Here is a 24,415-nt window from a genome sequence, read left to right on the forward strand (position 1 = left end):
CATGTGTGGGAGTGCACAGGCTAATCTGAATTCCCCAGATAAGCCTCCACAGCTCAGGCGGCAGAGCTGGGAATCAAACCCGGTTCCTTCAGATTAGATACACGAGCTCTTAACCTCCTACATCACTGCTGCAGTAACAGATTACTATCAACCTTATGTTGCATAAGACCAGGAATATAAATGGGCTGACTTTTAACATAAGCAGAAATCTTTGCAATGGGCTCACTTGTACCCAGATTTCCAGGTGTAGCACAAACACCTTGCGCAGGACCAGGGTCAAGGAGTGGGTGGGGATAGGAGAACCCCTCCCCTGCATACTCTGGGGTCTGTGCAATGGCAGGAGAGATGGGGATACCAGGCTCTGATGGGGCTGCTTCCAGGGGCCTCTTCTTCCAGCACAGAAGCAGACGGAGCCCCAGATGTGTATAGAAAGGTTGATTTTAAGTCTTCTTTCTGAACAGCTCTTTCAAGTTGGATATAATTGTCTTTGGCTGCTTTGTAAAAAGTAAAAATGGTGTAGTAGGCTAGATACAGTTCTGAGAACACAAAGGAGTGATTTTGAAGGCGAGGCTCTGGGAGAAAAGCTTTAAGGCAGGAGGCTAGACTCTTCCAGCCTTTTGATGCTATGAGCATCAATTGCCCTAACCCTATCGTTTGTTTCTAGAAATTTCAACAGATCAGGGTTGTAACCAAACAAGGCAAAATGTAATTCATCCCTCAGATACGGAGCCTGTCATGATATATAAATCAAAGGTTCGCAAAGTCATCTTCTAGGCAGCAAAAGGTTTGCTCAGCAACAAGGGCCAGGAGCACGGAAGTCTGGGGGCAAGCAGCTACAGTTGAATTTTAATGTGTTTAGTGCATTCAACTGTGACTCTGGTCCAATGGGAGACTGTTGCCGGGAAAAGTACCTAGCTTGAATGTATAAAGCCGTGCATTGTATGTATGCAGTATTCTCTTCTGTTTCTATTCTAGCCTTCAAGTCTGTTCTAGTTCTGGCGTTATAGTATTGCTGAAGTGTTCTGTATAGCATTGTAGTCATATCTAGTATAGTCTTGTGTAACCTTGCAACTACTAAGTAAAACCTTCCTATTGCTAAGTAAAACCTTCCTATTGTGTGGACAGTTTTCTTTCCCTAAAGTGATAGGAGGCTCCAGTGTGCACAGGAAGACTATTAGACTTTCTTCTCTACTCTAAGCTCCGGTTTAAGTCTGCTGATAGAACCTTCTCTAGAATCCACATGGAACAAATCCTGATGAAAGGAACCACAGAAGCTAATTGCGATGCCAGCATTAATCTCCCCCAGCAGAAGGACAGGGCCTGGAGAAGTTTTTGCCCTTGCACAGTTGCCGTTACATGGCATCTGCCCCAGACTAAGGTTTCTGCGTTGTACATCATGTGTTCCCAAAGCAGCTTCTTGCCACAAATGGTTTGCCCCAGGATTCTCTTTCACAAAGTGTCATGGAAGATGCTATCGCTACAGCAAAGGGAAGTCACATATGACTGTGAAAAGCATCTTTGCCTTTTGATCTCCTTGTGGCCTGAACAGAGTTTTCCTGGGAAGGGGAAAACAAAAGTTTTGGAATTCCATCTTGAGACGTGGTCAGAGAAGCATCTCTGGGCCATGGGTTCCCGGAATGGGGACAAAGAACCAAAAGGAATATAACCAGCTAAGCAATCACTTAACTGCATCTAAGTTTTATTTCTTTTATTTCTGTTTTTCAATAAAAATCGTTGAGACCTCAGCAGGTTGGAGTTATTGAAGAAAAGGACCCAGGTCTTTACTGAAACAAGCATTGGCTCTCCCAGGATTGCTTTCATGATACAAAGTATTACAGATCTCTTCCAGTCCACTTGCTATTGCTTTCATTTGCTTCAGATGGACCGCAGTATTCTACATTTGGTTATTTATTGTATACGATATTTATAGCCAACATTTTTCACATGAACTCAAGGCAGGTTACAGAATATGTCAGCACAGTCAGGAAATGGGACATTAAATAACTAACACATCAGGATATCAGAAGTCTGGAGCCACCCGAAGGAAACAGAAGCATAAGTGTTCACATGACACATTAAGCAGTGCAGAAATTACATAATAGGATCCTATTTACAATATGCTCTATACAGCTGTAAAGACTACAAATCCCAATGTTTTACCCAATTTAGGTCCATTCTGCACAGCACAAATAAGATGTCCCGAGGACGGGGAAAAAGGCGTCTCAGTGAGGAACTCCACACAGCTTTTTTTCCCAAGGCATCCTCAGCACGTCTTATTTCAGCTTCAACTTTTTTTGAAGTTGCTAAATTGTGGGCTTTTTCCCTGACGTCGTCGTCACTGTATTGATGACAACCAACCCAGCTAACCAAGGTCCTTGATGTGGAGTTGGCAGGGACTGAACTGGGCATCTTATGATCTGCCACTGCACATGCATCTGCCTGGTCACCAAGTGAACATTTCTCTTGGTGTTTCCTTTTGTTTGTCCTGAACCTATTTCCTAACAATTTCATCACCTGCTCCCAAGTTCTAGAGTTACAGGAGAGGGAGACAAAGCTCCCTCTGCCTGCTTTCTCCACCCCACACATAATTTTATCAGCCCCTATCAAGTCTCCCACTTTTCTAAGCTAAAACTCTTTATCCTTTCCTCACGTTAAAGGTGCTCTGACCCCATAATCCTCTCACTTGCCCTCCTTTGCACTTCTCCCAGCTCTGCAGTATCCTTTTTGAGATACAGCAATCAGACCCGTAGACGACTGTTAGATCCCTGGAACTTGGTCCACTAATTAGACTCTGGTATATTGCTCAGTAGCAGAGGTGGGATCATCCAGCAGGTTCTCACCAGTTCCCGAGAGTGGGTTACTAATTATTTGTGTGTGCCGAGAGGGGGTTACTAATTGGGTCTGCTTTTCCGTTAGAAATTCCATTAGGTCCAAAAATCATAAAGTCCTGTTGTTTCCTATGTGGCTGGTTAGCGAAGGTAGAAAACGGGATCATTCTCCCTGTTGGGCTGTTTTAAAAACATGTTTTAGAAATATGGTAAAGTTCCTTGTTTAAGGAAAGTATCCTTCTTTTGATTTCTAGAAACAAAATTAAGTATTTGAAAGTATTAAGTATTTGACAAGCAGTTTCTGTTGGCAGCAGACGATAGGACTTGCTATAATGAGTTTAAATTATGGACAGAAAGATACCAGCTGGAAATTAGGAACTTTTTTTTTTACAGTAAGAGTTTTTTACAGTAACAGAGAAATTATTAATGCCCCGCCCCTGGAATGCCCGGCTACGCCCCCGTCGTGCCCCATCCAGGCCCATTGGCACTACGCCACTGTTTGAATCCCACCACCATGGGAACCTGTTACTAAAATTTTTGGATCCCACCACTGCGTAGCCTTTATTATGGATACGCAGCTCAGGAATACAAGTGGAAAGCCAGTTTTAAAGGATATGGCTGACTGACCCACGTTTATCCCCACAGGATCCCTCCTCCCATATTCTCAGAGCAGAACATCTGGCAACCGTTACTTTCAGTTGTACACGACACTAAGGTTATTCTATCAGTAGCAGCTAACAATATGGAGCCACCTGGTTGCCAGCCCAGAGACCAGATAAGAACTCTTTCCCATGGTACCAGCATGTCAGGGGAGGCCTAGTTGTCTAGAAACAGCACAGCAGCCATACATTTAGGTCAAGACAAGACACAGAGAAGATGGCACATGCAGCAATGGTTACATAGATTAAAAGCGTTTAAGGCACGACCCTGACAACGACATTCCAAATGAAGTTTGCCTCGTTGCTCTATACAAGGGCACTGCAATATTAGCTGTTTACTTTAATCCCTTTCCTAATAATCCCTAGCATGGAGTTTCCTTTTTTCACCACTGCTGCACAGTGAGTGGACATATGCATCAAGCTTTCTATTCCGCAACCAACCCCTTGATCTTCTTCAGCCTTGGTCTCAGCCAGTTCAGATCTATCCACATACATTTAAAGTGAGGATTTTTTTGGTTTCAATGTGCATCACCTTCCTTTATTTGCCAGGCTGTCGCCCAGTTCCACAGTCTAGGACCGTGGTGGTGAACCTTTGGCACTCCAGATGTTATGGACTACAATTCCCACCAGCCCCTTCCAGCATGGCCAATTGGCCATGCTGGCAGGGGCTGATGGGAATTGTAGTCCAAAACATCTGGAGTGCCAAAGGTTCGCCACCACTGGTCTAGGAAGATCCTCCTGCAGCTCTTCACAATCCACCTTGGTTTGCACCATCCTGAATAACAGGGTATCACTTTAAACTTAGCCACTCTATTGCTCACCCCAATTCCAAACCATTTATCAGCCAATTAAATAGCACCAGTCCCAATACTGATCCTTGTGGGACCCCACTGCTCAATTTCTTTCGCTAAGGTTGAATCCGCACTACTGTCTTAGCCAGGTTTCAGAACACAAACTAACCAGGTTTGAGGGACGACCTCCCCATTGCTTGCATGGCAGGTTCTGTTTCTGGCGATCGTTCTCCCCGTTAATCCGCGTTCCGGCAGGACGTGGTTGCAAGTGGCATAGACCCCATTAACACGGTTCAGAGCTGATCCGAGGGGAGGGATGAGGGTTGAAACCCTGACTCATTTCCCACCCTGGAGTGTGACACAGAATTCGGGCAACCAATCAGCGCTGCGATGCACGTGCAGCCTTTCCTTGGTTTTGTTTCCGCTTTTGCGATCGGCCAGCAGAAGGGGACGCAAACGTTAAACAGTCAAACGTGTAACTTTGAATCATTAATGGTTTACACAGGTAACGATTAACTGTTTGCACAGTTAAACAGTTAAACTTTTACACGCTGGTTTTTTTGATCACGCCCCTACAATATACATTTCTGCAGTGGGAAAAGGTCCAGCCCCATCAAGGCATGCCAGCCAATCAGGGGAGACCGGCAAAGCGAGCTCGCCTGGTTGTGGGGATTGCTAAGAGTTCTGCAACCGGGTGTGTCTGCTGTGTGCTTGCTGCGGGGGGGAGGGAGAAACACCAATGAAGAGGACACAGTTTCACAACAAACAGGTTTGGATCTGCATGCAAATTTCAAGTGGGGATTCAACCTAAGAGAACTATCCATTTCCTGTGTACTTCTCTATTTCCTGCCATTCCCTGGAACCTGGCTTCTTATCCCATGTCTGCTAAGTTTGCTCATGAGGAACCTTGCCAAAAGCCTTTTGGAAGTCCCAGTATTTACTGGATTACTCTTACCCACATGCTCATTAAACCTGCTCAAAGAACTCCAAAATGTTGGTGAGGCAAGACTTCCCTTTGCAGAAGCCAACCAAGAAGGAGAGCTTCAGAATTTATTTTTGGGAAATCATTGGAGTTTTCCCCATGGCCAATATATCCCGGGATAAGGAAGTGAACCATCCCTATTCAGCCATGATTTCTGCATGGCTTCCGGATCTAACTTGGCCTCGCCCCGCGAGATTTCCCTTATCCTGCGCCTTTAAAAAAATGATAAAAATTGGTGGTTCTTTTTTTAAAAAACCACACCGCTCCTGCTCCCATGCAAACACCACAGAAGACTGGCTGGTTTATTTTTCCCGCCTTGCCGGCTGCAGCCAATCAGAACAGGGGACAGGGACAGTTCGTGCATGCACAGCATCGTCAGTGAGGAAAATGAAAGTAAACCGGGGACCGTGCGCAATCAGAAGAAGAAGAGTTTGGATTTATATCCCCCCTTTCTCTCCTGTAGGAGACTCAAAGGGGCTTACAATCTCCTTGCCCTTCCCCCCTCACAACAAGCACCCTGTGAGGTAGGTGGGGCTGAGAGAGCTCCGAGAAGCTGTGACTAGCCCAAGGTCACCCAGCTGGCATGTGTGGGAGTGTATAGGCTAATCTAAATTCCCCAGATAAGCCTCCACAGCTCAGGCGGCAGAGCTGGGAATCAAACTCGGTTCCTCCAGATTAGCTACACAAGCTCTTAACCTCCTACGCCACTGCTGCTGGAGTTCTTCCTCCCGGCCTGAACGTGCTTGACGGGCTGCCATGTGGAGGGAGGAACCGACATGGGAACATCCCGGTATGTATGATCCTGGTTTTCCCCAGGGATATTTTGGCTGTGGGGAAAACGCCATTGTTGGCAAAAGTAAGTGCCTGCCAAGATGTTTCTAACAACAGGGAGAGGATCCATTCTTCATCCAGTGTAAAAAAGAAGGACAGGGAAACAGGAATCAAACCACATGTTTATTTTCCTCTCACTCCAGAAAAAGCGTCAATCTATGCAGGCAGCATATAGATCTGGTAAGCTATGCAGGGCTGGTCCTGATTACTGCTTGGATGGGAGGCCATCAAGATAATCCCTACATTGGACTCTTGCCTTGAAAACTCTACAAGGTTGCCATAAGTCATCCCTACACAGATAGCATAATGAGGAGGAAGACTTCTAAATGCCCTATACTGTGCCAGGATACAGGTTTACAAGGGCCTCCCTATAAACAAACACCACGTCAGGGGAAGAAAAGAAACGTCACTTTTCGAACTGCCTTCATCTCAGAACACAGGCACAACAACAAAATGCACAGTTTCCTTTCCATGGGGAACAGAACCCAGTAATCATCTATATGAAAGAGAAATGACTCACTCAGCGCATGCTTTGGGATCTTCTGTGGCGCTTGAAACTAAACTGCACAACAGAAAGAATTGCAGTGTCTTAGAAAAAGCGGCAATTTTGACATCCTAACAAAAAACCCATGTCATTGTTCTCTCTTCACAGAGGGAAAATATCTCTTTCTTTATAACTGAGCGAACAGCATATTTTAAAGAACACAGCTGAGAAGTCGAGTTTAAAATGAGATTTGCTCTTTGTCAATTAGTGCTAAATCCAGCCATTGTTGCTTATGTGCTAGCTGCATTTAAAGGTCACAGAGCGGCAGTTTTCATACAATCTCCCAAATTTCTGCTGCTAGAATGTTCCTCTAACGTTTGCTAACATTTATGCCTTCCATGTTTGCACAACTGCAACCCGACAGAAGCAAACCTGGAAAGCCGACGCGAAGCACGAACTTCTCATGTGTTTCTGCAACGTTCTCTGCAGATCTTTCCCATCTCATTTTGACAGTGATTTCAATAATGTGCCAATTTAAAAGCAATGAGAGAAGCTATTATTTCCTTTAATGAGAGCGTATTAAAGATTACAGCAAATTATGTCGGAAAGTTTTCACATGGCTTAACAGTGCTTTCAAAGGAAACCTATTTATGAACTAAACTGTTTGTACTTCCATACAGACTTGTATTTATATAGATAATTTTTTTAATCAAAGGACACTTTCCCACAAGCTCAAAGTGGTGTACAATGGTCAAAATATGCCCCAAAAGAATAAATAATGCGAACAATCGGTCCTTCGTACAAAACCCAGGGACTTTCAGTCCACCCAGTTCTGATTTAAACTCTTGTCCAAAGAGGCAAGAGAGCCAGACAGAAAAGAAGCATCTTTTTACATATTTATGTCCTGCCTTTCTCTTGTGGCTTAAGTCAGTTTACAAACCCAGGCATTAAAATATCTGAATTACTAAAATACCAATTACCCCACCTTATGTCTCGTGAAATAAAAAAAATAATAGCTAAAAAAAGGCAGAGATCCCCAACTCCCAAGGACTCTGCCCAGAGACTTGTGATAGAAAGCCCATTCTACAGGCAGCATATGCACAATCTAAATAAATACTTTAAAGGGGGGCTTCCCTAGAAATACAGAGTGGGCTCCAGTCAATGCCAGGAAGGCTACCTTCACTGGGAGAACAGCCAGTCAGTGGCAATTGCAGAACCACAGCAGATGTAGGATGGGAAATGGGAGGAGGAGGCCTCAGTGTGTGTGGAGGACAGGGAAAGGCCATCTATTTTGGGTTGCCAATTTAATGGGGTGCTGCTACATGGTAGATTTAAAAAAAATAGAGGGTGCAAAGAAATTCTGCTCCTGTAACTCAAATGAACTGGAAACTTTAGCCCATTCCCTCTTCTTGAGGGAATTAGGGGGAAATATACAAATGCTCTTCTCTTGAACTGTGACAGGATATCAGATACTCAAAAGATCTTATACTTGCTAAATAATTCTGATCTTGTAGTCTGTGAATTGGTGGCCGAGATTTTACTAGAAATTATACACCCTAAAGCAGGGGTAGGGAACCTGCGGCTCTCCAGATGTTGAGGAACTACAATTCCCATCAGCCCCTACCAGCATGCCATGCTGACAGAGGCTGATGGGAATTGTAGTTCCTGAACATCTGGAGAGCCGCAGGTTCCCTACCCCTGCCTAAAGGATAGCTCTGTTCTTCTTAATTTTGTTGTGTCACTCTGTTATTAAGAGATTTTCTATTATTATTTTCTTTGGGGATTGTTTTAAATTTGTTTTTTTTGTATCCTACTTGTAACGTCCTATATGCCAATAAACACTTGGTTGTTGCTGAGTGAAAATGTCCTGTCCTTTTAATGGGATGGTGATGACTAATTTCATTTGTAGCTCAACTTTCCCACTGATAATCAAGGCAGATTACAACCTGTGAAAAACAGTTTGGCCAGAGAGCAATGGCGTCCAATAAACAGTGCAGTGGGAACGGTGACAGAACAAGAGAAGAGCACACAAAAAAACCCCCAACCAAACCATCCTGGCTAATATATATCACAACACTGTGAAGAAAAGGGGCTTCCAGGAAGTTGATGGGGACAACAAGCACTGCCATAGGCTCCAATCCTGTTCACATACTAACAAAATCAGATTGGTCAGTTAGAGCTGTGATGTCATCACGTTTTCTATCTGATACGTGAGATCTGACATACGAGTAATCCAACAGAAGCACAAACTGGAAACTGGGAGGAAACACGGATGCCACACAGAGACTGAAGGAAGGTGACAATTACAGAGCTGAAAGGGTTTTCAGAAGAACTTCCCTCTCTACCAAAATCAACAGTATTCAGTTTGACCCTCAAATGCACACCTGTCAATCATCCGGAGCAGCACTTACACCAGCATGTATCTTCCTGTTGAAAGGCCTCAGAGCAGTGATGGTGAACCTTTTTAAGACCGAGTGCCCAAATTGCAACCCAAACCCCAGTTATTTATCGCAAAGTGCCAACCCGGCAATTTAACCTGAATGCTGAGGTTTTAGTTTAGAAAAAAACAGTTGGCTCTCTCTTCCTCCGCCCCACCCAATCGAGCAGGGGCCAGCATGCTCTTGCCTCCAGCAAGTCCTGGGTGCACCGCTCTGTGCCTCTCTAGCATCTCTGCCTCCTCTGCGCCCCCCACCTCGGGCAGCAGCCACCCGGAGCACAGGCACCAGGCCTGCCAGCCGAGTCATCCCTGCTCACTGCAGTGCACGCACGTCATGCTCAGTGGCCCAGGCCAGCCTAGATGTGTGTGTGTGTGTGTGGGGGGTGATTTTCCACCCCCCACATGACGAACTCTGTGTGCGTGCCCACAGAAAGGGCTCAGAGTGCCACCTCTGGCACCCATGCCATAGGTTCGCCATCACTGCCTCAGAGAGTCACCTCCCAGGGCATCAGACAACTCTGTATAGCCATTGTGCTGGGATATGGGTCCTTCCCTTTCCTCATGATTCTTGGGCTGGGCACAGCGCGCAACTGTCAAGTACATCCACAGGTTCACTCCCACCCCCGTTGAGCGCAGAGTCACGTTGGGAGTTCAGTTCCCATTTGCAGGGGACCCCATTTGTATGGGGACCAGATTCAGAAACCTTCATTAGGCATATGCAGCATGGGGACAAAAGGAAAAGACAAATCCAATAGAGAACAGTGAAAATAGTGTGAACAGAAGCCAAGGAAACCTAGTTCGAAGTGCCTTGCTCAGAAGGTGATATGAACATATAGTTTATAATGTTTTAAGCCATATATTTAATCATATAAGGTATATTAGAGGTAATTTATAAAAGATCAGTAAGATGCTGTTAGTTAAACAAAGAACTGTAATTTCATTAGTAGAGAGGCTTTGCTTGGAAGAAGGGGGGGGGATTTCTGCACTTTTCAGTAAAGTTTGATACACATGCTGTGGAATTTGGGTACGGCCTCTCACCAGAAAGATAAAGGAGACAAAGTGTACAGAAAAACACAGATAAGGGTGAAGTACTATAGCAACCAAGATCTCTGAACAGGGCAAGATGACATAAAGAATACACGCCCAATTGTGGAAAGCAAGGTGGGCTATGGAGAGGAGTGGAGATTCAAATGGCAATGTGTACGTATTCCAAATCTAGCCAATGGTGAGAAGACAAGGAGGGATGTTTGTAAGAGGGTATAAATTATGTTACACAAGCAACAGCCCCTTTGAACCTCCTCCCTGTTGCTAACAGAGGAGAGTTCCCTCTTCTGCGCAGAACTGAATGAAAACAATAAATCTCTGTACACTGAAGAAGCTTTTGGATGATTATTTTTGTAACCGGTCAGAGCCTTTGCTCTGTGTTGCCCTGTGCCTATCAAAGGTACTGAAATTCTTGATCAAATTTTAAAAATTTAGTTGGCAAAAAACCTTGCTAGCACTGAGCATGAGCATGAAGTCCCAGGCAAGGCCCAATGAGGAGATCTTAGCCTCGATGAGTAACCACCAGTCAGAGGTCTGGAGCTCCTGCATCACTAGTTGGACCAAGCTGTGCAAGTCAGAGTGGAAACAAGAGGCGTATGGCGACCACTGAACACAGGCCTTCCTCCCATGCTAGAACTTCCTTGTAGCTTATCAGTATAAGCACGTGTCTGCAACAGGGCAAAGAACTGCCCTCCAGGAGAGCTGCAGGTAAGGCAAAATACCGGGGGGGGGGGGGGCTGAATTTCCCCCTCCCTTTGCAGCCTGTTTCTAGTCAGAATTGGAACTCCTACCACAGCAGATCACCTACTTCCTGGGCTGAAAGTAGGACCTTCTGAGCCGCAGCCCCTCCCCAAATGTTTTAATGTTTGCCGCCTTGGGGATCCTGCATGGGTGGAAAGGTGGCACAGACACAAAACAAATATATAAAACATCCTCATTTTAATTACTCTTCTTTTTAGCCAGGGGCTCTTTACATTTCAAGAAAGGTCCCTTTTTTAATTCAGATTAAATACAAAAAGGCATGCCAATTAGAGATCACAGCAATAATCAAACTTTGATGATCCAAGAAGGCATGTTGTTATCATGTAACCACACTTGGTAGGTAGAAAACAAGCATGAAATACAGCGTTTATGGATGCATGACATATAAACAGAAGCGGTAACAGAAATATCTCATTATCTGAAACACTGAAAAATATATATTGTGCCAATTCAGGCAAGAAATCGCTTCTCAGAAATACTGCCAGACAATTTTTCTATTCAACTCTATCATTATGCTTCAGTGACTTTAGTACATAAAAGAACGACAGTTATCTTCTACGTCAGCGAGAAGTTGATGAATCGGGATCCTTCCAAATTTATCACAATTGCCGAATCTATCGCAAATTTGCTCCTCAGTTTCCACGAAAGGAAGAATACGGAATTCTCACCCTCTTCCTTCATTTTCTTAGAAGTCTAAAAAGGGAGCAGCTGAGGAGACTGAGGAAAGTTCCCTCTGTGAATCAGCAGAGCTGCGATCTACACAGCCTCCACACCAACACTAGCCCATGTGCAGGTGCTGCAGACGAGGCCATAGCTGCAAGTCCTATGAGGAGCAGCAGTGGCGTAGTGGTTAAGGGCAGGTGCATTCTAATCTGGAGGAACCAGGTTTGATTCCCCGCTCTGCCGCCTGAGCTGTGGAGGCTTATCTGGGGAATTCAGATTAGCCTGTGCACTCCATCACACACGCCAGCTGGGTGACCTTGGGCTAGTCACAGCTTCTCGGAGCTCCCTCAGCCCCACCCACCTCACAGGGTGTTTGTTGTGAGGGGGGAAGGGCAAGGAGATTGTAAGCCCCTTTGAGTCTCCTACAGGAGAAAAAGGGGGGATATAAATCCAAACTCTTCTTCTCTTCTTGAACCTGCTGCAATACCATTGAGACTGCAAGTGTGGCTCAGTGGAAGAGCATCTGCTTGGCCTGCAGAAGGTCCCAGGTTCAATCTTCGACATCTCCACTTAAAAGAAGTAGGTGGTAGATGATGTGAAAGACCTGAGACCCTGGAGGGTGGCTGCTAGTCTGAGTAGACAGCACTGACCTTGGTAGGCCAAGGGTCCAATTAGGGCAGAGGCTGGATGAGCATATGTCAGGAGTGCTTTGATTGTGTGTTCCTGCACTGCAGGGGGTTGAACTTGATGGCCCTTGGGGTCTCTTCCAACTCTATAATTCTATGATTCTACCGGCGCTGTTTGAAGGATCTGGCTGAACCAGCTTTCTCCCTCTTACCCTCTTACCAATAAAGACTTCTTAACTATCAAGTTACAGAGTCTGATTTGGATCACAGGTTCAGGGTTTGACAGCAGTGCAGCTTCATGTGTGTTCAAGTGTAGCCCCCCAAGAACTAGTTGGCTTAGACCAGGAAGGGGCAATCAATGTTTGGCACTTAGCAGCAAAGGAACGGGCTTGTTGCTGGGGAGTTGATACGATTTTCTGAAAATGTTGTATGTGAAAATTCATTAGGAATGGGAGGATAAATTTAGTTTAACTTACAGTAATTATATTGTTATTGTGGGACTATATCTGCTGCTGAATGCAGTCTGGTTATTGCTTTGTCCAGTTTACTAAAACTGAAGCCACCTGAAAATAGAAGCGGATGAGAAGAATCATGTACCTGGGTGGATGTGAGAAGTGGGGCTGAACTCATTTGGGGAGAAGGTTTCCTGGGGCCTCCTGTGAGTTTCCAACTTTCTTATAGATCCCTCATCTTGCAAGATGTGGGTTCACACAGACCTCCGCTATCGCTTCAGTGTTTGCGGCCCATGTCCAGACCATGACTGGGCAAAGCAGCAGAAGAAGCCAAGGAATCAGAGGCTGGTCCATGGCTCCGTCAGCAGCACTGTGCAACTTTTTCCTTCCTCAACGGGTGCTTTCAGCCTCAAGACCTCCTCTGAGCAAGTGCAGAAGGCCCAAAACGTGCCAGGAGAGGGAGCTTGCCATTGTATCTCCCCTCTCCCTCCCTCCCTCTCTCCCCCTCTCTCCCTCCCTCCCTCCCTCCCTCTCTCTCTCCCTCCCCCCCTCTCTCTCTGGCAATGGGCCCCTGCAGATCCCTTGTATCCTTGACCCTGCCATGTTGACTCTTGACTGGCAATTCGAGTGTGGTGGCCATGAAATATGAAGGAAATGGCTGCCTCTGACCTGAGACACCAAATATTGCAAGCCAAACCTAACATGTGAATGAGATTCACAGTGCAGAAACAGACAGCCCATTCCCAGCAGACCGTTATAGTCCCTGAAGATGAGGACCAGCCTCCGCCTTCATCGGACTGAGCAGGGCCAATGAGAAGGCAGAGGGGCTGGCATCACTTCTCATCACCACAGCTTTGACTGTTCCCATGCAGAAAAAGCTCCGTGCAAGAAAATAAAGAGCAAAACAGAAGGCAGTGGGCTGAGCTAGAATCTTCCTTCCTGGCATGCCAGATTTTCATTTGCAGGGGCTTCCTGCTTTTTATAGGGTGGGCTATTGAAATATGGCAGCCCCTCATCTGCAGTTGGAACTGTTGCAGCTGGGGCTGGTGAGAATGCACCGACTGGTAAAAAAGAGGATTTCCCCCTTCCCCACAAATCCCTGCGGGCCTGTCTCATTGTCGGTGCTGTGAGCGCAGACTAAAGTACAGGGCTGGATCCCAGCACTTCCGACAGCACTTCCGAGGGGAGGCAATTTCTGCTGATCTCCCATGTTGTACCCAAGGATCCCTTGACTCTTGCAGAGCAGAACAGGGATGGGGGTGGGGGATCCAGGGGCTGTGGGAGGAGGAGGATGGCAGGGGAGCCCCCTCCCGTGGGCTTTGCTTCATCAGTGGGATTTAGAATCTAGCCACCTTGAAAAATATTCACTGTGCTCAAAATATTTTCACCATCTAATTTTTTTAAAAAAATATATAGCCTACATATAAAAGACGAGTTTGGTGCCATAATCACGTACTGCATCAGCATTTGACTGTTCAAAGAAATGCATAACTAAGCAGCTATTCACTGAATACTTTACATTCCAAGATATTTTACATACATATGTGCGTGTGCGGGTATTTTTCAGCAGCCAAATTTATAGAACAAAAGATAAAGTCTTTGTGTAACGGAAAGAGGAAAAAAAGCAAAGCCTACAATAACAGACAAGGTCCTACACAATTGCTAACACCGTTACAAATTAAAACCCTGACATTTGCCCAGATCAAAAATCCAATTTTACAGCACTAGAAAATAAAGTATTATACAGCGAAGAGATAACAACTGAACTGGTATTAAAAGACTAGCAGCGCTGAAAAATTGATTTGTCATCAATGCCCCAAACAAACTACCTCCCAAGAGCAATGCAGAAAAATGATGCAGACTTTGCATGCCGTTTTAGAAGAGCTTGTTTTGTTTAGAAAGAAACTCTTAGACAATAAGTGTCTAACCCAATAGATGGAGTTTACCAAAGAAAGAAAGAAAGAAAGAAAGAAAGAAAGAAAGAAAGAAAGAAAGAAAGAAAGAAAGAAAGAAAGAGAAAGGAAGGAAGGAAGGAAGGAAGGAAGGAAGGAAGGAAGGAAGGAAGGAAGGAAGGAAGGAAGGAAGGAAGGAAGGAAGGAAGGAAGGAAGGAGCATCTGTCAAGAAAGAAAATAGGGCTGGATCTGTACTATCAGTTAGACTGATGTAATTATTTATGCTCATGGAAATATGTGTATAGTAAATACTGGGACATAAAAGGTAAAATCGGTGCCAGAAAATATGATCTCTCAGTTCTCAATATTCAAACAACAAAATTATGAGGGACAACCACTCTTGCTGGAGACAATTCAGGTGAACTTAACTTTCCATGTCTTGAAATTGGACCAGCTAATTCCAGACAGAACATTCAGTTTGCAGTGTAGCTAAAGAACATATTTACAAACATTTGAAATTTGCCAAATTCTCACAGTTTTTTGGAAGGGAATATATGAACCAAAATTTTAATTCATGTTACTGCCATTATTGAATTCATACTATTTACATTATTATGAGATAAATTTTACCTCAAAAAACAACATTCAGGTGTTCTGGATAGATGACATCTCATTACCGTGTTAATTTTGGATTCAAATGTGACAGCTCATGAATCTTCAACTGTAGAATACTATTACCAGCGAGTGTTATATCAAGTACAGCCAGGTATTCAATGGAACGGCATGCTCTTTATCGAGTATTATGTGACAGTTGATATGAGATGGTATTTTTTGATAAATACTATCAAATGTCCATAACTTTGAAAACCTTGGCTACAGAAGAATTACTCAGTCTCTAACTGGCTCTTTCTGGGCAAAGGAATTGAGAGAGCGGCTGAAGGGCCTTCCTAGATGACTCACCTGCTCTAGACCCCTTTCAGTCTGGTAGTAGACTGTGCCGATGACACCCAGGTTGATATTTCTCTATCCAAATCCTCCAGACAAGCTGCTGAACCCCTGCTGGACTGTTGTGGGTAAATCTCTAAGACAGGCTGAAACAGGCTGAAACAGGATTCTGACAAGACCTAGGCCCCTTCCACACATGCAAAATAATGCGTTTTCAAACCACTTTCACAATTGTTTGCAAGTGGATTTTGCCATTCTGCACAGCTTCAAAGAGCATTGAAAGCAGTTTGAAAGTGCATTATTCTGCATGTGCGGAATGAGCCCTAGATTGGCTTTACTGGTTGGGAAGGGTGATGTCTTGAAAAACACTTTGCTTCCCACATTTCACAGCGTCCAGCTGGGACTTGCTGACTCGGTTAAGAGCCTGCAGGTTAAACTGAACCGAGTATTTTTTACTGGAGAAGCAAAAATGCAGCAACCAAAAAGAGGCCTTTTCCCATCTGTGTTTAGCCTGGATGGCTCCCTACCTCAACTGAGCCCATCAAACAACATGGATCTTTGCCACAATAACCTCAAGGCTGGACTACCGTGACACACTCTACATGGGTCTACCCTTGAAGACAACTCAGATAGTCCAGAACACCACAGCTCAGCAGCTATCTAGACCAAAGTGGAGCACGCACATCATACCCTTTGGTTACCAATCAGTTACCACATTCAATTCTAATCACCTATGAAGCCCTTCATTCCCTGAGTCCCACATATCTGCCGAGCAGGTGATCCCACTTTGCTTTTTGATGACAGTCTGCAAATAGGTAAGAATTTCTGAAAGTACCTCCACCAAGAAGTCAGGAAGGCTCTCAGTGAGTCTCAATGAGGAAGGGCAGACGACGGATGAGTGAATAGTGTCAAATCATACAGCCTGCAGTGTCAGCCAACAAGAGCCCCCCAATTAGGATCCAGCATTGGGTTTTTCTCCCTGTAGGACAGCTTGGCAATTTCATCCGGTCTGATGGTACAAACATTGGACTCCTTGGCAGAGTTTGGCATGGGAAACGTTCTCTGAAGAAAGTCTGGAAAACACTGCCACTTACACTACATTCTGAGTCACGTCTCCTATCAAACACGGCACAATATCTCAGTCATATGACTATGTGGCAAATCAGCCAGCAAATACTTGAAAACATTCAGAGTTAGGAAGACTTCCAGTTCGACGTGGTCTCAGGAAAGGGTCATGAGTCGGGGGTGCCATGGCTCATTTCATTTGACTAGTCAAATGCCAGAAGGTGGTAATAAGGCAATGCTGACTGGTCCCGTGACTTTTATGCTGTGGGGTCCCTCAAAGATCCACCTTGTTCTCCAAGCTGTCTATCATCTGCTAAAAACTGCTGGGAGAGATCATCAGGGGATATGCCGTGAAGTCTTTTTAGAGCTTTTTAGAGCTGATGCAGTCTACCATGATTCTGTCTCCTTAACCATGTATTGAATTTATCAGTTGCTAAACTGTTAGTGTTTGGATCGTGACATTGATTAGGGACTCTCTTGTTGCACCACCCAACGCACTGCCTAAAAATTTCCCTGCCTGAGCTGACCAAACTGGTCTTAATGTTAGTATGGAGGTTACCAGGGTAACTCTGAAAAAATTTAAGCATCTGTGCTGAGACGTTGCCGTGCTGAGTAGCTTGGTATTTCACAACTGCCATGGCAACCACAGGCGTGTCTCTGTTACCATTGAACCCTATGTCTGAAGCAGGGCATAAACCCCATGTGGTGTTCTACCCAAGACTTGTCTCTTTGGTTGGAAGTTTTAGACGACTCTGTTGTCATTTGGTGTGGTTTAGCAATGACGCAGAGGCCTGCGTGATAGGGGGACCGAGTCGAGTGGTCCAATCAGGGAGGAGCGATGGGCTCAAGTACTTTCCTGATCACTTTGGGGATTTTCCAGTTGGTTTGGCTGCAGTCATATCAAGCAGTTGATGGGCTTCCAGAATTGAGCGGGCATCCGTGCCATAAACATAGCTACTATTAAGACCCTACAGCAGTGGTGGCGAACCTATGGCATGGGTGCCAGAGGTGGCACTCAGAGCCCTCTCTGTGGGCACGTCCAAACAGAGTGCCCCCCCCCCCACACATCTAGGCTGGCCTGGGCCGCTGGGCTCGATTATTAGCATTAAACCTAAGACCTAGTTTTGGGGAAGCAGTGTAGGTAACCCTGTTAAGCACTGTTAAACCCCACTGCTTTTCATGCGAATAACTAAAGTGCGATCCTTTACCTGGGAGTAAGCTCGGTTGCTGGCAATGGGGCTTGCTTCTGAGTAAACCCTCCTAGGATTGTGATTCACCCATTGGAAGAGTTGCACGGTTGCTTCAAAGCAAAGCCACCGACTACCACCAAGCTTACTCCTGAGTAACGTATGCCTCGGAGCCAACTGTTTTTTCTAAACAAAAACCTCAGTATTCAGGTTAAATTGCTGTGTTGGCACTTTGCAATAAATAAGTGGGTTTTGGGCTGCATTTTGGGCACTCGGTCTCGAAAAGGTTCGCTATCACTGCCCTACAGTTTTTTGGAATTCCTAGGGAAGCAAAGGAATTCCTCGCAATAAAAGGAATTCACGCAACTCTTTTCCAGCTTAGCATAAACTCCTACACATGAGGAGTCTCTCCTGGCCCAGGCTGGAAAGTATTGGCTCACTTGTACTACATGCAAGTCTGATTCACATATACAGAAAGCCAGAAAACCTTCTCCCTCATACCTGGTTTTCATTCTGGAGGGGATGGTTGAGCAGCAGACATTCAGTTACAGGAGCCTCCATAACTGGAGTGTTATTGGGAAGGGCAGGATACAAATAAAATATAAATAAATAAACAGCCCTGGCAGAGGGGTACTGTGTGGTTTCCGGGCTGTATGGCCGTGTTCTAGCAGCATTCTCCTGACGTTTCACCTGCATCTGTGGCTGGCATCTTCAGAGGATCTGATGGATCCTTCAGATCCTCTGAAGATGCCCGCCACAGATGCAGGCGAAACATCAGGAGAGAATGCTGCTAGAACACGGCCATACAGCCCGGAAACCACACAGCACCCCAGTGATTCCGGCCGTGAAAGCCTTCGACAATACATAGCCCTGGCAGAGTTTTGGCCTCAGTATGAATCGGGCTGTTGTGTAATTTCATCCACTGTCTACCATTAAAGAGCAACAAATACTAGATAACAAGAGGGCAGTGGCAATATATAGAGGATGGGTTGTTTCCTTCAAAAAGTGTCTCTGCTGCCGCCTCCCCAACCTGCTATGCATTTTCTAAATAAATAAATAAATAAAACTGGAGGTGACAGAAAGTGGAATCTTTTGCACCCTCTGCCAGGATACTGAGGCCATTCCCTGAAACATCTTCCACCTTCAAAAGAAGAGCTTCCTTGTATTGTTTCCGTGCCTTCAAGCTGAGCTTTAAGCAGGCAAAGAGCAAGACAGATCTCGTTTCAGAGCCTTTGAAATCTCCAGCTTTGAGGAGGGCCAACAAAACAAAGCCGTTTCACACTTCAAATAACTGCATGGCTCCATCAGTAATTCCCCAGCGTTTGTTGCAGTAAAGTGTGAAGGGGACTTTTGGGTTGTTGTATGCTTTGGGAGTGGTGAGTGCTTGCAGTTCCCGGGCATGTTCCCACAGCTCATTGAGCATTAAGCTTTTCTTTCGCACACTGTAGCACATGTTATGGGTATGCACTACACAGAGGATGCCACCAAATCTGTAGCGAATCTGTCATAGAGTGGGGGACATCCAATGAGAGGAGGGCTTCTCAACTCCAGGAACCTGAAAATGTTGGCAGGCGATCTATTTGAGAGTCCGTTTTTGAAATCGTGTCTATTCATAGCTGCTGTCCTTTCTCTTGTCAGGATCATGGTCTGGGGGGAAAAACTTAACCGCCTTCCCAGGCTATCCATGGCAGTAGAGCAGCAAATGCTTGGCGGCGGGTTTGGGGAAGGGGGGGATCAGCTTAGTAACATATCTGTTATGTGACCACCTTACCCATTTCAACCCGGCACAGAAACAATTCAGTGGCTTTTAAAATTTCCCCAAGGATTTTGGGCTGCTTCCACTTCTTTTAAGATTTACTACGGATTCAATGCCAGGAGATTAATATCCACTTTACAGTCATCATAAAAGAAACCTGTGCCTTTGAGGGGGAAAAATGTTCTATAAAATGCATGCACCTTCAGAAAACAAAAGTCAGACGTTTACCATTTAGAATTTACCAAAAACCCATCAGCCGCTGCAAAAGGAATCTCAGTTCAGTCCTTACCTGTCACAAGTTGCTGTCCAGCTAATCCTACTGGGACCATACCCAGGTTATTCATAGCTGTGGCCCAGGCCGCCGGATCAGTGACTGCCATGTTAAGTTGCGAGGTGTCCAGAGAGATGCTCCCCAAACCATCAGCTGCTGTAAGGGAAGAAGCACATTCTCAGCTTTTTAGCAAAGGTGGGAAACCACGAACTGGAAAACCTGGCAAACGGCGGCAGCCTGGAAGGGGCGGGGGGGGGGGGGGGTGCACGACATCTCTTTAGTCATTCTCCTCTGGTCATCTCTGGGTAGGTTGCTGCACAGCAGCCAGCAAACAAAAACTGCGCCTGTAGAAACCTAATCCAATAAGGGGCAAAGGTTCCTATGGAAACAAATTCCTAGGGATGCTGGTTGATGTTTGCATGAATAACAAATTTAGAATGAATTTCAGTTTATTGCCAAAATACATTAGTAAGGTATCGGGGGGTGGGGGGGAACCCCTCCAGCCTCTATGGCACATCTCAAGGGGAGAGAAGAAAAAGTTGGACGTCCAGCACGAGCCAAAATGAATAGAATTGCCCGTGTTAATACCCTCTCTTTCAAAGGGACATTCACCTGCAGCCATCGTTCCAGAGGGTTTGTCACGTACGTCTTTGATTTCTTCGATCAGGAATTCATTTGCCGCTGTATTAGCATCTTGAAATGCGAGGAAGGCTCTCTATCCCTGGATACCGGATCCACATTTAGCACACTGTGCTCTGGAATAAAAAGAAAAGGTCTGGAATGAAAGACTGCTCGACGCGACCCTTCCAAACCTTGCTAGGTCTCCACGGTTATTTTGTCCACGCTCCTTCCCCAGGCGAGCCAACCCCCAAATTCTTGGCCTGGCCAGGGTGGGAGCCTTGGAGCTGCGCAATGCTGTTCTCCAGGCCTGGCCGGCACTTGCTTAGGCATGTTAGCAAGCTGGTTTACACTGGAAGGACACACTTAAGAGTGCAAATGAATTTTTTAAAAAGTTAAAAATTAATGGGCATGGAAAGTCTGAAGACAGGGCCTATTAAACACATTCACAGGTGCAATGGAGGCTGGGGAGGGGAGACTTTGGGACCACTTGAAACAAAAAAGCCCTCAAGGAGAATGTTTTCTAAAGTCTTCCAGGAGTCAAGGGTGGCGGGTTATTCTTCATGACAGAGCTGGCTGAAAACGAAAAGCTCACAGCAATATCACTGGTGAGACAGGCAGCTTCTTCCCAACACCACCAAAGAATGAGTCAACATTTTAAGTACTTCTGGCTTACACAACCACCGCAGTGCCTCGTTCAGTGTTGCCACTACACTGCAAAGTCCCAGTCATCCTGCACGTGGATAGCACAGCTGCAATAAATGGTCAGCCTAGAAGCCGCCTGCTCTTTTGTACTCTCCTTCATTTTGTTAGATTTTCTGTTTTGGTGGCCTTCCCAGGCCCGAAGGATGGCCTTTTTGGTATTTGCCAAATGGAGGACTTTTGCATTTGCTGAATGGTGCGAACGGTAAGGTAACCAGATGGTCACCTTTGTGAACCGGGTAGGCGGGCGGGCGGGTAGGCGGGCGCGCGCGCACACACACGCATGCGCACGCAGCCGCAGGAGCGCACTGCCTTCTGGGGCGCTCCCGTTTCCCGCCCTGTGACAGGGAAGGAAATGGGAGGGCCCCAGAAGGCCGTGCACTCCTGCGGCCGCGCGCGCGGGAGGCTACTGCACTGCCTTGCGCCCCAGAAGGCAGTGCAGCAGCCTTCCAAAAATCGGGACACTTGAAAAAACCCGCGGGATAAATTGTTTTAAGGTGGGACTGTCCCGCCAAAAGCGGGATGTCTGGTCAGCCTAGCGTACAGGACTCCTCTACCAGTCTGCCCATTCCACACAGGCCAATAAATACGGGTTAAGGACAGCAAAAAACCTGTTTTGGTGGGGAATTTCACACGGATCCCGCCACTAAAGCAAGTCTTACCTTGTGTTATTTTCCCCAAACTGGGTTTTTTGAGAATTGTACTATTCGTGAGTCTGTTGAAAAATCACCAGGTTGCAGCCGCTTGCGAGCAAAAGGCCGGACAGGAGGCGCTTTATTCAGCTGCGCTTTCCTCTTTTATTTAAAAATGTCCCAGCTTGCAACTGCATAGCCACGTGGGTGCAGATGGTCGTATCGTGGTATCATGAGACGTCAACATGGCTGTCGGGGTTCATTTGTGCATGCCAGCATAGCTACGCATCAGTGGGAGGTAAATTTAAAAAGACAGACGCGCCTCCGTGCAAAGGCATGACAGCAACCCGCATTGTTTTTGTGGGCTCCAATCGCTGCCTGCACCGATGCATGCGAATGCAAAAACAGGAGAGTGGGTTACTTTATCCCGACTGCAACCCACTCTGTGCATTTGCTGTTCGGACTGGGCCTCTGACACGCTAGCCACTATACCACACTAGCTTTTCCTGAGAAAAACTGTCACCCGTTCTTTGTGCTTTTTGACTTTTCCTATTTTGAACACAATATTTCAAGAAAACTTTTAAAACCTTGCTTGAGTTTCCTGTGCACCAGACCCCTACTCTGATGGGTTAAGTGCGACGGGCGGAAAGGAGGCAGAGAGGGTGTGAGTGAGGGGTCGGAGCTGTCCCTGATCCTCCTCCCACTTTGGTGACGCCGGGGTTTGTACAACAGACTATCTTGAGGCAACCGGATATATATATATATTGCAAGCCTTTATTGGCATAGACAACAGTACAACAATAATAAAAAAATGGATTAAAAAGCAAATACAATACAGGAAATAAATGTTAGGTCGAAGGAAATCTACTGGCGTTTAGTAATTTCCAGGAGAAAGTCTACCACTATCATACAGAGAGAAGGATCAGGATTGTCCAACAAGTAGTGTAACCTAATTAAATCGGGGAGATGGGGTAAATGTAAAGGAGTAAGATTCACATACTTGGATCTGATTTCCTTGAATCTGAGACAGTGTAGTAATTGGTGGGCCAGAGATTCAACTGAGCCATCGTTACATGGGCACAATCTTTTACCCTTTTCTTGCTTATTAAATCTGCTATGTAACAAGGCAGAAGGCATAACATTAAACCTGGCGAGCATTATGGCTCTCCTTTGAGCAGGGTTTATTAAGCAGTATAAGTAGTGTGCCAAGTGGCCCCGTTCAAATGAAAGAGAAAAATACAGGGGGAGCACGTTTTCTTGGCTGCGGTGATTAGGGTAGAGAACTCTCTATCCAATAGTTGGCCTTTTAATTTTCTATAAGCTTCTGAATAGGACAAAGGGCAAAGTGAATCCACTGATAGTCCAATAGAGGCCATTTTTTCTTAGGTAACCGGATATAAGGAACACTTTTATTTGCTTCTTAGCCCTCTCCCCATTGCGAATAGGACCGAGCGTGCTCCCTATAATGCTGCCTCTGTGTTGTAAGGCTCTCAACAAACCATGGCTGGTCCCAAACCAGATGCCACCCCTGTTACTACCAACAGTGGCTAACAAATCAGCAACAAGCCCTGGAACGCTCAGCCATGTCAATCGCCAAACGGGATCTGAAATATGTTTGGAAACACAAGAAGGGGAGCTCATCGGACAAATCCAGGCTTGCTAGCGGCAAGCCTTCGGCGTAATCATCCGGAAAGAGACCCTAACTGGCACACAAGGAAAGAGAGGCAACCTGTTTGGGACTCTGCCTCCATTTCCTCTCCTTGAATAGGCAGAAAAGCAAATGCTCACTATGCCTTTCCTGATTCTTCCTCGACTTCCTGCGCTTCCTCCAAGTGTGTCTCCTAGCAACCATTTCTGCTGGCCTGAGCAAGAAAGCAGGAAATGTGGCCCTGCGGTCTCCTTCTGCATTATCTCTGACCTGCTGTTGGTACACAAATATAGCAGCTGAGTTGTTCCTAATGACGCTGAGTGACAAGCAACCAGGTAGGTCATGGATGGGGACCAGGTATACTAATATTTCACTTAAGCAATGCGACATTACCCCTCTTGGGCGCTGTGTGGTTTCCGGGCCGTATTACCCCTCTTGGTTGGAAGTCTGCACTTTCCGAACAGGTAGCTCAGGCAGCAAGGACAGCAGAGAAAACTGATATTTAATTCCATGCCAAGTTCTGGGCAGGCTCCTGGGGTGACAGCTTTAACAGCACAAGAGGAAGGAGATGAATGAACACCACAAGGCATGAACCTCAGCTGTGTGTTTAATGCTCAAGGATTACCACACGCCAAACACTGACTCCCTTCACTCACACTGATGGCTGGGGAAAGGGGTTAGGTTTGGGAACAAGCAGAATAAAATCAGGAGCTTTCTCAGTACAGTAAGAGAGACGTCACTATACCCTGAAGAATATACTATCTTTTCAAAGGCAGTATTCATCAGTCCATAAAGAAAACGAAAGGCGAGGGGGAGAAAAGGAAAACACAGAGACTGGATGGGCTACCTCCAGAAAAACACTCACCCAAAACAGGGAAGTACAACAAACTGATTTATAGCATAAATAACAAGTCTAAATGCATAGTAAACACATTCTTATACAATGAATAGAATTGTACTGGAATCAAGTTCATTCATAAATCCCACAGACAGGATTTATGGGATCCCACAGACTGTGGGATTTATGAATGAACTTGATTCCAGTACAAGTCTATTCATTGTATAAGAATGTGTTTACTATGTGTTTAGACTTGTTATTTATGCTATAAATCAGTTTGTTATACTTCCCTGTTTTGGGC

The 24,415-nt window shown here is 45.6% G+C and overlaps 1 protein-coding gene across 4 annotated transcripts in view; it reads right to left on the reverse strand.

Annotated features, from left to right (window-relative positions):
- ENOX1 (ecto-NOX disulfide-thiol exchanger 1) overlaps positions 1-24,415 on the reverse strand; it is a 334,756-nt gene that overhangs the window by 186,367 nt on the left and 123,974 nt on the right. For 3 of the 4 annotated variants that reach the window (XM_048493487.1, XM_048493489.1, XM_048493490.1), the window contains exons 2-3: positions 20,289-20,431; positions 19,695-19,832 (exon numbers count right to left, since the gene is read on the reverse strand). In XM_048493487.1, the coding sequence (XP_048349444.1) occupies positions 19,695-19,832; positions 20,289-20,298 (148 nt within the window). In that variant the 5' untranslated portion in view covers positions 20,299-20,431. The remainder of the gene's footprint in view (positions 1-19,694; positions 19,833-20,288; positions 20,432-24,415) is intronic. The other variant, XM_048493488.1, reaches the window with a different exon arrangement.

This window comes from Sphaerodactylus townsendi, linkage group LG04 (assembly GCF_021028975.2).
Source record: "Sphaerodactylus townsendi isolate TG3544 linkage group LG04, MPM_Stown_v2.3, whole genome shotgun sequence".
Taxonomy (NCBI): Eukaryota; Metazoa; Chordata; class Lepidosauria; order Squamata; family Sphaerodactylidae; genus Sphaerodactylus; species Sphaerodactylus townsendi.